This window comes from Eumetopias jubatus, unplaced genomic scaffold (genome assembly GCF_037043125.1).
Source record: "Eumetopias jubatus isolate StellerSeaLion01/CBP00866 unplaced genomic scaffold, mEumJub1_p1.0 scaffold_10, whole genome shotgun sequence".
Classification (NCBI taxonomy): Eukaryota; Metazoa; Chordata; class Mammalia; order Carnivora; family Otariidae; genus Eumetopias; species Eumetopias jubatus.
In genome coordinates, this window is record NW_028274816.1 from 33,808,540 (window position 1) to 33,825,774 (window position 17,235).

The window sequence follows — 17,235 nt, forward strand, 5'->3', positions numbered from 1 at the left end:
AGGTCATGAAAACATAACCTGTGTGCGTTTGTTGTGGGTGAGTATGTGTATGTGTCATGTGTGCGGGTGGCTTTGGGGGAGCTATTGAATAGGAAGTGCTCTGGTATTTATATGAAACTGCTCACCGGTTTCAAGGACCCACCGGCAAAAATGTGCCTGTGTGAGTGTGCTTAATCCCTGTTGATCTGAAGTGTGCCGGAGCCACTTTCTCCCCCTCCCTTCTTGCCTCTCTGTACATATAACCCAGGCTGCCTCCACCCAGCCTTTGCCCGCTTGTCTCGCTGGTCCTGAGCACGCAAAGGTGCAGCACGTCTCTGAGAATGAGCACCTTCTCTGAGACAGCGTGGCTCTGCCTGGCTGTCGCCGTAGTGCTGGCAGGAATAGCTCTTTGCAATCTCAAGAAGAGCCCAGGGCAGGCCAGCAGAAAGGTGGTCTGCCTGGCGGGTCTCTGGGGAGGGGCTTACCTGCTGCTCAGCCTGTCCCTCTCCTGGAGCTTGATCCTCTGCCTCCCGTCCTGTTTCCTCCTGTATACTTACCTATCAGGTCAAGAGTTGTTACCTGTGGATCAAAAGGCTGTGCTGATCACAGGTAAGTGGACGGTACTGCAGTTCTCACTCAGGGCAGAACCTGGCATGGGCTTTGGGGTAGCGGGAATTTTCAAATTAGCTTTAAAGATAAAATACTTGGCATGGAGTAAATGGAAGCACATCCCTAAGTGTCTCTCACTGCGGTGTTTTGGTTTGCTTTTTTTCACGAGATGAACTGGAAGGGGCTGGAGGTAAGAGGGACTGATGGAGGGAAGGGCACCCAAGCCATGATTTTGTTCATTTCCCAGGATAAAGAAGAAAAAGCAAACCTCTGGTATTTCATGTGTTTTGTTGGACCCAGGAAAGCCACATAGGTTTCTTTAGGCTTAAATGGAATTTTGCTCTGAGATTAATGTTTGGCTGTGTTCTAGGCTTAGGCTCTTCTTATTCCTTAGATGTGCAAGAAAGCTTGCAAAATCAGCCTCCCCTTGTACTTTGCTGGATTTTTGAAATATCAAAGGGACTCTTACCCAGGTTGGAAATTTTGCGGTTTGCCTGGCTGCGGTCATAAAACCATGCCTCATCTGAACCTTTTGTCTTCAAATCTGTCATTAGACCACTAATGTTTCTTAATTGAATCAAGTTGGCAGTGTGTCTGGAAGGCAGTTGCTCATTAGCTCAGCCACCAGCCTTTTTCTTCTTTTGTGTTTCTTTTTCCACTTCAAGTGTGAGGCCAAATTAAATTCCTGTGTGTTGTAAAACTGGTTTGTTTGGTTGTGAAGTTTGAGCTTGGATGGGGCTTTAATTAGGATTACCCATCGATATCCTAACCCAGAAAGTCCTGCCCAAGTGAGGCATCTGCTGCAGAAGCATTTGCCCCGAGGTCATCACCCCACACGCCGCCCCAAGGCTGTGACCTGCTGGGATGAAGGCAAACTTAGGGTGTGGATGGAAGCAAATCAGGGCTCTTCTCATTGCACTGAGAAATGGACTGTCAAGTGACCTGTCCATTTTGCCTTTGACGTTACCCCGATAGTGAAATTCTCTCTTAAGATAAAATGCAGGTTGGCACTTGTTGGAGTTTTGGAATGCTATGGAAAACAAGATTTTTCAAGGGGGGGGGAGAACAACCCAAACAGTTCAAAGGTAGAAAATACAGTTGATCAATAGGATGTTTATCTAATGAATGTCTAGTATCGCCTGGAATCATGCATCTAGAAGACGGGGTAGGTTTGCCACTTTTTCACTAGAATCCTTACGCAGGGGGGCTGAGTGAAAAGCTGTAATAGCAGTCTAAAATCCTCTGTTCTATGCGTACCATGTGTGTACCCGTGATCCTCAGAATAATTGCAGGTTTTTATTTATTGTACTTTCCCACTTGCCTGAAAGAAGATGGAACAATTAAACATATTAAAAAAAATACATAACAGTCATACTGTGCTTGATGCTAATGGAACATGATCTCTTGGCGGTCCAAATAGTCCTGGAAAATCAATTTCAGGGAGCAGTACTTCACAGGCTAACAAGCAAAAATACCAAACCTTGGGGTAAACTCTGGCAAACTTCAAGGTGACTGAGAAAACAGGAATTCTGTCTTGTTTATTTATCTTGTCAGTGTACCGTATCCTCTGTTTTTGAAGATGTAGGCATGCAGAAACGCACAAAATACACACCCAAGTCAGTTAGCCTACATCAGCCATTGAAATGTCCTGACTTGTGTTTTGTTGTGTATAAAATGACTGATTCAATTAGGAACTCAAGTCCAGTGACTAATCCCTCCATGAAATGCTTAGCAATTAGCTTGGAATTAAGAAAGGAGCTACATCCATTTAAGGATGACTGCAATGTCCCCTTAAGGTTCTAAGTCATTTTCATGAGGTATGCCACAGTTTCAGTATAATTCTAGAGAAGGTTTCCAGACCTTTCTACTAAATGGAGAAATTTAAAATGAATCCATCTAGTTAGAGCAGAACTCATTAACAAATAAGGCACCCTTACTTGGAATAATAATCTTTGTTTCAGGTCGGCTTATGTTATAAATGGGTACTCATTTTAGGGTGGGTTGAAGACCTGTGGCGGTGTACATCAAAAGCCATACATTTTATTCCTTTATCTGGCAATTCAAGATTTGGAGACTTCCCTTAAAGAAATAATCTGAAGTACGGGAAAAGGGTAGATGCAAACAACATGGCATATTCACAACGTTGTTCAGTGCCATCATTTACAATCATGAAATATCAAAAGCGATTAAAATGGTGACAGGTTACCATCTATCCTCTGGGTGTAACAACGGACGAGAATTAAAGATGACAACCACAGGACTGTGTCACAAAATGGAAAGATGGGCTAACGGGAGACCCAGGGGCTCCAGGCTTTTGAATAAGACCGTACCTGTGTCAGAGGGATAGGAAAACACTGAAGGAAATTGTGAATGGCTGGACTCGAGCACTTAGATTTGTTTCCCCCCCTAGAATTCCTCCAGTGCAGTTCTATTCCTTCTATAATGAAAACATTTTTTAAAGAGAGATCACGTTGAAAGGATGAAGTCTGTTTTAGTGCCTGTTTAATTACGGACCCCGGTATAAGACAATTACAAAGATAAGTTGAAAACAGTAACATTTTTCTTTGAGTCCCTTACTTCATTTTGCTAGGCTATTTAAAAGATCTTTTGTCTCAGAGACGTATAATTATAGTAAGAAGAAAGAAGCAAGCATAGAGCTTCGGAAACGTCATATTTGTGTTCAAGGCACCTGAAGCTATGGTAGCCATTCAATTTTTTAAATGGCTATGAAATTAGTGAAGAGAAGGCCCATATCGTTGCAATGGCATCTCAGGCACAATATAATGGAAAAAAAAAATGCTGAAGTCTGACAGGCTTGGGTTTGAATCCTACATTAACTTGCCTTAGACTGCATCTTCCAGAAACCGGGCTTGAGATAAGGATTTAGGGGAAAAGGCTTTATTAGGAAGGTTTCCAAGGAACACTGGTCCAGGAGTAGGGAAAATGGGCAGGGAAGGGAAGCCAAGCTGGGGTGCAGCCTCAAGGGGAGTTGGCTGAAGGTCATGTTGGCTTACTCGCTTGGGCTGATCTGGAGGCAGTGGGGGTCACACATGAGAGCTGTCCCCATTGGGGGCCAGGGAGCTGTAGTCCCAATGCCCTCACACTGTCAGTCATTAGTTAAGGGCTGTCACCCCGCCTTGGTGGTGGGGAGGTGGGGAGGCTTAAACTCCTGGCACTTGTGGTTTTCCATGTTCCATGTTCACTGGCAAAGTGAGCTCTGGTGTCCTGGGGCAGCCCTGGAACAAAGTTGCAGGTGCTGGCTACTGAGAGTGGAGAACTCCATGGATTAGAGCACACAAAAATGGCCAAAGGATCTGGGGCAGTATGACATTACCTGTTACATACCTCTTGTTAGCTGTGTGACCATTGGTACCCAGCTTTGGGCTTTTGAACTTCCGTTTTCTCCTCTGTAGACTAGAAATGACAGTACACACACACACACACACTCTCTCTCTCTCTCTCTCTCTCTCTCTCTCTCTCTCTCTCGCATAGATGGCTTTAGTGGATGAGACAGAGGGAGAGGGAAAGAGGGAGGGAGAAGGGAGGAGATTTTGTGCATCAGGTGGTGAGGGGAAAGGTTGAAGAGTAGGGGTTAGGTAGAACAAAGAAAAAGAAAGTCTGACAAAGAAATGGAGAGAAGAAACATTCATTTATTTATGTAACAGCTATTTATTGAGTGCTCAGTATGTGCGGTGTACCTTCTAGAAGCAATGGGGGAAGAAAATTAAAGCCCATGCAATCACAATGTTGTCAAATGATGGGATCAAAGTTTCCAGTTTCCCTAGACCTTTGACCACTGGGTTTCTCCTCCTCCTCTGAGGTGGTGCATTATCCTTCTCAGCCTACCCTTGGAACTAGGTGGAAAACGCAAAGGTAACTTTGATTTTCTGCCCTTGGGCCTTCCATCCTGGCCCCTCCATCTTTCCCAACCAACTTGATTCAGCATCTGTTGGGTGCAGGGCACACACCTAGAGGGCTTCACAGTCTGCTGGGAGAGATGTGGCCATACCTAAGCATGGCTGTGCGATGGGGCACAGAGGTGCCTCCAGGAGGGTTCCTGAGTGCCTGGAGCCCAGGGGTGGGCCAGGCTCCGTGTTAGAGGCTGCGGAAAGCTTGACAAAAGAGGGACCTCATTAGGAATGAAAAAGTAGCTTTCTAGAGGGAAAATAGGAAGGTCTTCCAGGCTAATTGGTTAAGCAGCTACTACACAACACAACCAGCACTCATTAAAACTTGTTGAGTTGGATAATTTTTAATTGGAGTTTTCAAAACAGCATACAATGGGGGATGGATGAAGGGCCGGACGAAGGATCTGTGTTATGTGGAAGTCCTTATGTTATGCTCTAAACAAAGGGTCCTAGGTGGATAGTGACCCCTTCTGGGACTTATTAATAGTCCAATTAAGGTTCTAAAACTGAACACTGTTGGCATCGCTTGGGATTTGGATCTAACATTAGATTACTAAGATGGGTAAATATTGACCATGGGACTAAGAAATAACATCACTGTGTTCAGAGTTTTACATTTTATATTTGATTCTCATAACCCTAATCACTTATATCTTGTGAACAAGGGCACTACATGTCCAAAGTCACCGAGCTATTAAGTAGCAGAGGTGGGCTAAAACCAGGTCACACCTCCCTACCACCCAAAGCCATGCTCTTAACCACTGCCATTACCAGTGTCACCAACTAGCCATGGTGTCTAGGATATAAAATGTGTTTGTTCAATCAGCAAATGTTCTGAGGTAAGGCCATTGGCATCAGGTTAGTGGGTAGATGGTTCAGATAGTTCTGTTGTACTGAACCAAACAGACATAAGCAGATGACCTGGAATGAGGAAAATCAGTAAATCCAGGTCTCAAAGAGGACAAGATGGGGGCCAAGTAGGCAGGGAGCAGTGATGGAGTGGAATAGGGGAACTTGCCCAGCTTGGATGATCCAGTGACCCCTGGGAGTTCCCTCCCACCCGTCATCACAAAGTGGCATCTCCTCTTAAGCACAGGATTCACTACAGACTATACTCTGTCACTCCCTGACTCCTCCACATCACAAGATCCTCCCTCTGTGCTCAGAAATACCAACTCCCCTTAACTTCATGCCATAAGCAGGACATTGGAAAGATATATGTCCACTGAGAAACAATTCTAAAATCCAAGAACAGAAACCATTAGGAACCTGGTACTGAATGACCTTTGTGTGCAGAAGACTCAAAGTCCAGCCCTGGGCCAGGGACATTTTAAATTTGAGTCAGTGCCCAACGTGGTCTTAGACTGAATAGAACCCAAATTCTACTTTTATGAGTCAAAGGCTCTGATAGGTCAATGAAACACTGGAAAGGGACTGGGTTTCATTGAATCCTGTTTTCTAAAGACTGTGTTTACTGAAGTCCTGAGGCCTACAGAGTCAAACCAAACCCAGGCATCATTAAGAAGGTGATTAGAGGGGTACCTGGGTGGCTCAGTCGGTTAAGCGTCAGACTCTTGATTTTGGCTCAGGTCCTGATCTCAGGGACATGAGATCGAGCCCCACATCGGACTCCAAGCTGGCTGTGGAGCCTGCTTAAGATTCTCTCTCTCTCCATCTCCTTCTGTCCCTCCTCCCACCTCTCCCTCTCTTAAAAAAAAAAAAAAAAAAGAATGCGATCAGAAACAAAACCAAAATTATGTTCCTTTCTTCAAACAGAGCCATAACATATGTACACCTAATTGCAGGTCTGGTCACTGTCATTTGGGGAGGGGGCAGTGGTTAAGGTGACACACTTAAGACAGTGACCAATCTGGCTACCAACTCCTGCCTTGCCACTCACTAGCTTTCTGACCTAGGACAAGTGAGTTAACATCTCTGAACTTTAGTTCCTTATCTGTAAAGTGGAGCTAATCATAAGACTGATCTCCCTGGGATTATTGCCAGGATGGAATGAAATAACACACCAAAAGGGCCATCTGTAGTTGGTAATTCTCATCCTGAGCCAAACAGGGCTGCCTGAGGGTGCCGCTGATCAGATAGTCAGAGGATGAGGTTGCTAAAATAGCCCCCCCCAACTCTGGAAAGATATGAAAGAGAGTGAGGATGACTGCAACAGGCCCTGGGATATAAGACAGAGGAAATCACTCTGTCAGAATCCTCCCTCCCAACACGCACACCTTTTCCCATTTACAGTTTGAGAGAAGCTTTAGAGTAAGCCACAGGAAGTGTGTGTTCACACACAGACAGTAAACCAGTAAGTCATCTGAGGGCAACAGTGTAGGGGTTGGGATTTCACTGTATCTTATTGCCCAGGCAGGGTTTGGCCACATGCAAGGGGTCTCCCCTGGCCCACTCCCCTCATTACAGGTCAGTTGTGATATTGGGTTGGAGGAGAGAAGTGATGAGGGGGAAAAACATCCCGCTCTGCCATTGTGGGGTTTACACAACCAGTCATCTCCCAATGCTCTTTTCAGGATCATCCCTTTCATCCAGTGGGGTTGTTTGAATAGCCCCAGTGATGGAAAGCTCACTACCTCCTCAGGAAAATCATTCCATTCTTATACAATGCTAATAGTTGTAAATATCTTCCTCCTAATGAGCCAAAATATGCCTCCTTGGAACCTTCATCAATGCACTTAGTTCTGCCCTTGGGAGTCACGTAATCTAATTAAAGCACTCTTTTGCATGAGAGCCCTTGAAAGACATGAAGACTGTATCTTATCATGGCCAAATCTGCTTTGAACTAAATCTTCTCATTCCTTTTACCATTCCCCCCAAGGCGGGGTTTCCAGAACTTTCATTATTCTACTCTGTCTTCTCTGAACCATTTCCAGTTACTTGTCATTCCTTTGAGATGTTGACTCAGACTTAACATCATGCGCCATCCTGGTATGAGCAATGCAAACCAGACTGGAGCTAATGAGGTGAAATGAAGTCAGAATAAATGCGAGGTTCTTCATCGGATGTTGTTGCTTGGTTTGGTGGAGTCAGTCCATAACAACCCTTTTTCCCCAGCTGAGTTCTGAACTGATTGAGACAGGGAAGCAAGGCAGGTGGGGATGGAGACCTCAGCTTTATTCCCAACGGAAGCACCGGAGAAAGTGTCTTGGATGTGTGGTGTTCATGGTGCACCCACTCAAGACAGGGTGGAAAAGTCTCAAGCCTCACCCATGGGGAAGGGCTTGGGTTGAACTGCTACACCATCCCAGCCCAAGAGCACAGGCATTTTGCCAGCTGGGAGATCCTGAGGAAGAGCAGAAAGCTTTCCTATGACACTCTGACCTCTTGAGTTCTCTGGTCCACTTTTTGTCCTGACTACTCTGGGGTGATGAGTTTGTGAATTGCTCTGAATTGTCCTTTTGGCTCTTTTCCTAGAGAGACAAGAGACCTTTGCATTTGACTGAAACATTCTTGTCCTGTTCTGTCAAACCCAGCAAATACTTTGCTCCACCTTCGCAGGGGAGGAGAGAGCTGCCAGGAGTGTCACACTGATAGATATCGCTCCATATTGAAGGAAGCATAGGAAGTGGGGAAGAAGTGTTCCCCCTACTACTAGGCTCTGAAAACCAGCTCTCTGGATGGAGGATACTCTCTCAAAACTGCAGCTTGTATGACAGAGGTCCAGGAAGGTGTGACTGAAAACTTAAATGGGGGCAATGGTGAGCTGTTTGCCCACAACCTCCTCCCTCAACCCCTCCATGTCCCCCAACAGAAACACATACACAGGGGCACCTGGGTGGCTCAGTCGGTTGGGCGTCTGACTCTTGGTTTCACCTCAGGTAGTGATCTCATGGGTTGTGAGATGGAGCCCTGCATCAGGCTCTGCGCTCAGCAGGGAGTCTGCTTCATTCTCTCCCTCTGCCCCTCCCCCACTTGTTCTCGCTCTTTCTCTCTCTCTCCCTATTTCTCTCCCTCTCTCAAATAAATAAAAAAATCTTAAAAAAAAAGAGAAACACATACACAAAACTTCACTCTTAAGAAGCACAGTATCTAAATGGAAGTATTAGACCACTCACTGGCTCTGGGTTGAACAAGCTGCTTCACCTGAGGTTATTGTCCTCATACGTAAAGCAGGAATCATGACTTGTACCTGTTCTCAGGATTAAATAAGATTATGATATATATATATGCGTGCTGCATGGCACATAGTAGATGCTTCGTGAAATATAATGATTTTTCCCTTTTCCTCATCTTGTCCTGTCTAATAATCTTCTTGGCAAAGGAGACACAAACAAAAGAGGAGTTTGGTAGTTCTGCCTCCTCTACTATTCATGAATGCCAGCTCCCTGGCCTCATTCATTGGTGTCCTGCCCCTTTGTTCATTTGCATTATGACCTTTCATTGACTGCCTAGTCCTCTTTCTGTGGTTAACTGGCTTCTGCAGGCCTGTCTAATCTGGGTGTTTTTCTTTGTTTGTTTTTTGTTTTTTAAGATTTTATTCATTTATTTGAGAGAGAGCGCACGAGCAGGGGGAGGGACAGAGGGAGAGGGAGAAGCACACTCTGCTGAGCAGGCAGTCCAACTCAGGGCTCGATTCCAGGACCCTGAGATCATGACCTGAGCTGAAGGTAGATACTTAACCAGGTGCCCCTAATCTGAGTTTTTTGTCTACAGATGCTTTTCTTACAGGTGAGTAGGGCTTCTCCTGTACTGAGACCCTTGGTTCTGTGCTACGTCTACCTGGGGCTCTTGCCCTGCTAAGCTCTGGCCTCATCTGAGGGTTCCCTGTGTAACCACTCTGGTCTCTTGAATTTTCTCCCTTGATTCTTCTCAGTCTGTACCCTTTTCTTCAAGTTGTCTTTTCAGTTTTTCTATTGGAGAGAGAGTCTTTTGAGGGCACTGAGTTATAAAGATCTTGCTTTGGGCAAAATGTTTGGTGGCCACCTTTCCTTCTGAGTCTCCGGCCGTGTATGGGCCGTGGTGGCGGTGATGGTGCTGAGGGATGAGGGTGTGTGACTGATCTGACCTGTGGTGGGAGACAAAGCTGCTTGTTTTCTTTTCTTTTTTTTTTTTAAAGATTTTATTTATTTATTTATTTGAGAGAGAGAATGAGAGAGAGAGAGAGAGCATGAGAGGGGGGAGGGTCAGAGGGAGAAGCAGACTCCCTGCTGAGCAGGGAGCCCGATGTGGGACTCGACGGCATCATGACCTGAGCCGAAGGCAGTCGCTGAACCAACTGAGCCACCCAGGCGCCCCAAAGCTGCTTGTTTTCATGGTTCATATCGTTGTTGTTGTTTTAATTACATATTGCATTAAAATTTAGTTTAAAAAGTAAAGTTTTATATATCCTTTGAAAAAATGAAAATTCAAAAGTCATAGAATTAAGTAATGAGTCTTTAACATTATGAAGCTCTTTGTAACAGTAATTAGAGTAGTGGTGCTCTTTTACCCTTATAAAAATGTTACAGAATTCAGATCACAACTTGGATCCTCAATGATTCAAGTGTCTTGTCTTACACAATAAGAGTTTGGTCAGTTTCAAGATAAAATTCCTCCAAATATGTTGTCCTCAAGTTACCCAGTGACATGGCCCATCAGCTCACACAGTGGAGAGCCTGCTGCTGTGGCAATTCTACAGTGGTTGCTCGGGTCTTTGGCCGTTGCCATTTTCCCAGGGGTTGACACAGTTCATGTCTTACTAACCACTTGTCCACTGTCTACTACATGCACTTGAGGTACAGTGGAGAGTAAAGATAGACGAGGTCTCTGCCCTCATGAAGCGTCATCTAGTGGCGGAAGACATACAACAGACACACCACTAAATAGGTGAGGTACTGTCAGCACTGAAAGACTTCGAAGGCATGGGTAATGGTTTCACTGTACTACTAGCAGCTACCTTTTATTGGAGGTTTCTTTGTGTCAGGCCCTGTGATTAGCATTTCCATGCCTAATTTTACTTAATTCTCACAGACACCTTATCAGATCATTTCTTTTAAACATGAAAAGCTTTAAATATGCAAAAAGTAGAATGAATACCGACAACATGCCCAATATGCATATTCTAGAACAACCATGATCAAGGGATCGAGGAGATAATTTCTATTACTAATCCCATTCAGAGATGAAGAAATTGGGGATTTCAAGAGATAACTAAGATCATATAACATAAAATAAGTAAGCAGCAGTGCTAGAATTCAAGGGATGGCACATGCAGTGCAGACAGGGGAATGGCAGGAGGGCCCCCTGAGGGAAAGGGACGACTACCAAGTATTTCTGCTAAGCTGCCCCAAGCATCTTTGGCTTCCACATTCAGACCCAGGGTCCTATGGCAAAGCTGACTTTCAGCAATAAAAAGAGAACTCTGTCACCCAGCGATGCTTGCCTTGGCAACTCCAGAGAACCCTAAGGACTGAATGGCCAGGGTCCGACTTCCCTGAATCTGCTCTCCATTAGCAGGGCTATTACGTGTCCAATGAGAAGCCATTAGTGCCCCGTGCAAGATGCCTTCTCATGTCTCACGGAATCAGTCCCCGTTTTCCAAATATTCCCAGCTGTGCCTGGGGGGCTGTCACTCGGCTACCTTCAGGTTATTACTTCAAACCTATCTTGTGTATTGTTGAGTTTTATGATGCTTTTGGTAGTGTGGAAGGGGGATTAGAATCCATTCATTCATTATTTCATGAATAATTATTGAGCGCTCTGTGCCAGGTACTGGGAATACAGTGACATTCATGCCTACAGTGACAGAGCATTCATGCATATAGTGACATAGCATGCATTCTGAATAAACTTTTGGTGTAGTGGGGGAGATAGAAAGAAACCAGGACATTACAAGGCAGTGTAGCCTATGAGAGTTCAGAGAAGTGGCCAGAGTGAGAGGAGAGAAGACCACCCATGAGGCTGGGGCAGAGGCCATGGGTTTGGCGAGCAAGCAGTGAATTAAAGGGACTTTGTGGCGGAAGAATCAGAGGACTTGCTGGCTCATTGGATCTAGGTAGAGAAGAAGAGGAAAGATCCACCACACACTGGACTTGCCCTCCTGTAATCCTCATCAAAGCCTTTTGTAGTTCCTTTTGCCCATCTGTCTTGCCAGATGGACTGTGGACTCTGTGAGGACAACAATGTGTAAAGTATGGTGCCCACAACAGGCTCAAGGAATGAATTCATGAACAAATGAATGTAGAGAATAATTCTGAGGGTCTGAGAATGATTCTTACAACTAAGAAACAATGGGTTTTGAGAGACTGAGGGGGAAGATGCTGACTTTGAAGAAAAGATAAAGCCTTTTGTTTGAGACATGTTCAATTTGAGTTGCCATGGTTGTATCCAACTGGAGATGTCCAGATGGATTTGGAGAAGTGAGGCTAAAATCCAAGAACGAGTCCAAGACTGAAGATACAATTGGGCTAATCTTCCACAGAGCTGGGGTAAATGAAGCTCTGGAAACTGAAATGGCACGGGAGAGAGAAATCTAGATAGAGATTAGGACATTGGAGGAACTAGGCAGGGGAGTCCACCCAAATCCACAGGTAGGAGGTAGAAGGTAGACCTGCAATAGTGTAGGGTTCCAAGGAAGAGAACGTTTCCGAGGAAAAGAGTGACAAACAACGTTCAACATGGAGGAGAGATTGAACAGGATGACAAGATATCTCTGGCTTCAGTGCCCTGGGAAGTACCGACTGGAGAGAATTGCTTCCTTCAGTAAAGGGTATGAGAAGGAGCCCCAGTGCAAAGACGATGAGGAGATAGTGTTAGTGGGCAACCCTGGAGTCTTGACAACCCCGGTGGAAAAAGCAAGAAGCAGGATGGGAGATTAGCTCTAGGGAATAGTAAGATCAAAAGAAGAAATGTGAGGGACGGAGGAATTTTGGGGAGTGATTTTGGAGTCCCTGCAGGAAGGACTCAATGAAGAAGACAATGACAGTGCAAAAGGGATTGTGGTAACTGATGAAGTAGGAAGCCATTGTCGAAGGAAAAGTAGTAGCCTTGAGTGTCTCAGCTTTCGTTCTAGTTAGTTTACAAGATGAATATGCAAAACTATTGGTTAAAAAGGCAATTTACTTACACAGCGAATCTTCAATAGTTTGTGGTGCCTGTTATGGTTCAGGGTAGTGATGAGAATAAAGTGAAATAAGGCATGCCAAATGCTTAATATGGCACCTGGCTGCATAGGACATAATTGTTGACTGCTACCTAGGAGACTGGAGGGGACAAAAGACAATAAAGTCATCAGAGAAAGCATCACAGTGGAAATAATACCATCTATTTCCTGGACTGGAACAGGTAGTCTCCATGTTGGGCACTCATCTCTCTCTATCAAGTTAAATTAGATCTCTCCTGTTGATGCCCCTTTCATCACCTGTATCAACCTTTATGAGCATTTATTTACTATCTTCTTCCTCCTAGGGACTTGCCTTTGGTTTTGCTGTAGCTTGCTGCTCCCAGATTGCCATTCTCTGCTATTCCTGAATAAATCCATTTTTGCTGGTAAAAAAACAAAACAAAACAAAAAAACTCCTTCCTCCTAAAACAGTTCTTGACTGGGAGAAATGTTGCTTCTCAGGGGACATATTAGCATTGTCTGAAGATATTTTGGGGGAGGCATAGGGAACATGCTATTGGTATCTAGCTGGCGGAAACCAGGGATGCTGCTATATACAGCATGCAATGCAAAGGTCAGCCCACCACAAAGAACTGTTTGATCTCAGGTGTTAATGCTGCTGAGATGAAACACCCTGTGCTAGAGTGTGAGTTCCCTAGATCAGTGGCCATTTCATTCTCATTGATCATGGGATCCCCAAGTGCCAGGCACAGAGCAAGTTCCATGGGGCACCCAATAATAATAAAAGGAAATAGGGACTGGAATGGAGCTTGCAGAATAGACCAGGTCTGAATGTATTTTCTTCTGCTTTGAGTACACAGTGGCAGAGGGTGCTGGGAGTTACCTGGGAAGAAAGTTCACAAAGGAGACTGCATATATTCTATCCCCAAAGGGATAGAAAAGATGAACAGCCCTGGGGCTTCACCAGGAGACTGACATTGCTATAAACAAGAGAGTCACAGAACAAAGGGTCTGGAACCACAGGTAACACAAGAACACCCAAGACTATGAGCCGTTTGTTGTTTTGACAGATAGAATTCAGCCAACCACTGAAGCAGCAGAGAGAGAATTTTAAATAGACACAAAATAGAGAGCGTTTCTTGGGTAATGCACAAAGGTGAGGCTTCTCAGCCCACTGTGGGCTGCCGTGCACAGAGCACAACTCCACCTTGGGAGTCCGGTGGATGTCAACCATCACTGGGCATCAGAAACACCTTTAAAGCATACCGATGTTTGGGCACCAGCTCCCGGAGCTCAGGTTTACCTGATCTAAGGTGTGTGTCTTGAGCACTGGTGTCTTTTTAGAGCACCCCCACCCCAGGTGAAGCTAAAGTGTAGCTCCACGTTGAGAATATACCACAGCTCAAAGCGTTATATGAGCAATTCCTCTCTCTAGCACCTGTGTACCCAATTCCACTGAATGTCTTGGAATTTATGTGTCTGAAACAGAGCTCTTGATTTGGGACCCTGTCTTACTTCACGTTGCTGAGCCACTCTACCCGGCACCCTGCAGAGACCAGAATCTCTGAGAGTCACTGTTAATCCCTGTTTCTTCTCCTTCTCTCTCCATATCCAATTCATTCCCAGCACTGTAACTGGTACTTTCAGAATGCATCTTGATAAATGCACTGCTCCTTTTCCAAGGCCTCTGCACTAGTCAAAACTGCTGTCATTTCTTCCTGGGCCACCCTGGCCTTTGGGATTCCACGCTTGCCTCTCCAACCCATTCTCTGCCGAGTAGCCAGAGCGCCCCTCTCTGGTTTAAGACCCATTAAAGGCTTTCGACTGTAAAGAATAAAATCCCAAACTTCTGCCCAAGACCAGAGGCCCTGTATGATCTGGCCTCTCTCATTTCACTCCCCTCTCTTGTACTCATTAGCTTGAAATACCAAGCTTTTCCTGGGAATTAATAGCCTTTGCTGTTCCTTTCACTTGGAATGCTTGCGTGGGGAGCTCCTTTACCAGGCTGGCTCCTTCTTTGTTTTCGTTGTTAGTCTAAATCAGGGTTTCTCAGTCTTGGCACCATTGACACTTTAGGCCAGAAAATTCTTTTTTTGGTTGGAGCTGTCCTGTGCATTGTAGAATGTTTAGAAGCATCCATGGCCTCTACTTACTAGATGCTAGTAGCATGTCACTCCCCAACCAAAATGTCTCCAGACATTGCCAAATGTCCCATGGGGACATTGCGGGCCAGTGGAAACACTACTGGTTGAAATATCACCTTCTTGAGGAGGTGTTCCCTAGTGGCCAGGCTTTAAGTCTCCAGCTGGTGTTCTCAATTTCCATATTTTGTTACTTTCATAGCGCTCTTCTCACCTTGAAATGAAATATACATTTATTTCTCTAGGAAGTATTTGTGTCCGCACGCTCCCTACTAGTCTACCTTGACTATTTAACCCAGTTCTGTATTACCAGCCTCTAACACAGATACACATAGCACATACTCAGTAAACATGCACTGAACAGATGCATGCATGAATGAGCAAACTGGTACTGCTGGGTATACAACTGCCTCCCCCCCTCCCCCGGGTGGAGGATGACTTAGCGTGGCAGAAAGAGCATGGACTTTGGGACCGGTGGATTCTGGCTTCCTGGCTGTGTGACCTGGGATGGCTTACTTAACCTCTCAGAGCTTCAGAATAGTCATCTGTGAAATGGGGGTGCTATCCCTGAGCATCTGATCAACTATGTAGTTCTTCCTGCTCTCTCCCAGATCCCAGGTGATTTTGATGCTTTTTCACATGTCCTTGGCTGCTGATGCAGGTCTCCTTCAGAGCTCACCAACACCGAGGATGGGAACAACACTGTACCCGCCATGCCCGAGCATATTGAGGTGCTCAGCCAATGAGCTCTGCAGAGTATAACCAGGAGCCAAGTTGTATCTGTGCTTTAATCACAGCACCATGGCCAGTCTGCGGAGATGATTCTTATGGGGTTCATCCCTGGGGCAAATGACCAGTCCCAAGTCCCTCCTTGGTGGGTCATGATGCCGGGGAGGCTACAGCCCTCTTTGTTGTAGGTCCATGTTCAGGTGAGCATTCTGGCTTCTTGCAGAAAACTGGGAAGATAGGCTAGGGTCCTCTTACCTCTCTATTTCCTCCTTCTTCTCTAGGCTTTGGTCAGAGAAGTTAATCTTCATATCTTCAAAATGCTTCTAGACAAGAGGTCTCATGAGCAGAGTTGACAATGAGTTCCAGTTTCCTCGTGGCACAAGCTCTTCAAGAGGCATCCTTTTGAGGTCTCCTATCTGCTTAGGAAATCTCTAGAGGAGGCCAGCCCTGGAGTATGCATTTCCCTTGGGACTGGCTCATCCCACTTCCGCTAGGCAAAGCTGGGGTCTAAATCTAGGTCTTGTCCATCTCCCTATTTTCATGCTCAAAATCCACATTCATGCCCAAAATCCGCATCCTTTCCCCCAGCCCGGGCAGGGTTGGGCTGTCCAACCAAGACCATATGTGGTAGAGAAGGGGTAGCCCCATCTGTTGTGTCCTAGGGCTGCTGTAACAAAGGACGACAAACAACAGTACAGTTGTTTTACATTGTTTTAGAGTTCTGAAGCTAGAACTCCAAAATCAAGGTGTCAGGCAGGGCTTCTTTCTATCTGAAGCCTCTAGAAGAGGATACTTCCTTGCTTCTTCCAGCTTCTGGTGGCCCCCAGTGGTCCCCGGCTTGTAGCAGCATTACTCAGATCTCTGCCTCCTTCTTTCTAGGGCCTTCTTCCCTTCGTGTGTGCATCCAGATGTCCTATTCTTAGAAGAACACCAGCCATATAGGATTAAGGACCCACCACCTTCACTATAACCTCATCTTAGCAAAGTCCATCTGTAACTACCCCATTCCCAAACAGGGTCACATTCTGAGGTAGTAGAGATTAGGACTTCAACATATCTTTTGGGGATGGAGGTGGGACACAATTAACTTATAACATTCTCCCAAACCAACGCAAGATCCCATTACCAGAAGAGGGGATGGGAGATGAGCTGATGTGCTGGTTGTAGGTGAATCTGTACTGTACCTTCCCTTCCCCATTCATCTTCCCCTCTCTGCTCTCAATCCTGGAGGCCAACTTCAGCCAATGGAGAACATGGGACAGAGGTTGTAGGAAGGGAGAAATGTGAAATCAGATTATTCCCCCTGGCACCCTCCCTGCAGGGTCACCGTGGACTGTTCAAATCCCTTGCCTGAAGGTCACTGTTTACCCTTTCTAAATTCCAGCAACTCCCCTTCCAGTAATCCCTCCCCTTGTTCCATCAGGCCTAGGAAAGGGTACCCTGACTTTTAACGTGCCCAGGGGTACTCTAACCCCTCCCACACCCTTTACTGAATTTTCTTGCAATCACCCACTATGCCATGTCCTTGCTCTAGCGATCCTGACTGATGCATCAGGAAAAGCAACAGATGTCCACTACACTTCTAAGAAATGTTCATTCTCCTGTCATTTCCTCATTAAATAAACATTTTACTAAATGACCGACCTTGGTCATAACTTCCAGTTCTCGGTGTTACTTCAGTGCTGCATTGTCAACATTCCTTGATTAAAGGTTCTTTCTAAGAACTCGTTTTCCTAACAGCAGAGGTACAGAAGCCAGCACAATTAGGGAATTAGTGTACCTGGACTGTAGAGAAAAGAAACCAAAC

The 17,235-nt window shown here is 45.5% G+C and overlaps 1 protein-coding gene across 1 annotated transcript in view; it reads left to right on the plus strand.

Moving 5' to 3' along the window:
* Positions 1-320: 320 nt before the first annotated feature.
* Positions 321-17,235, plus strand: part of HSD17B2 (hydroxysteroid 17-beta dehydrogenase 2) — a 74,509-nt gene continuing 57,594 nt past the window's right edge. Inside the window, exon 1 of the mRNA XM_028097137.2 lies at positions 321-588. Coding sequence (XP_027952938.1) covers positions 321-588 — 268 coding nt within the window. The remainder of the gene's footprint in view (positions 589-17,235) is intronic.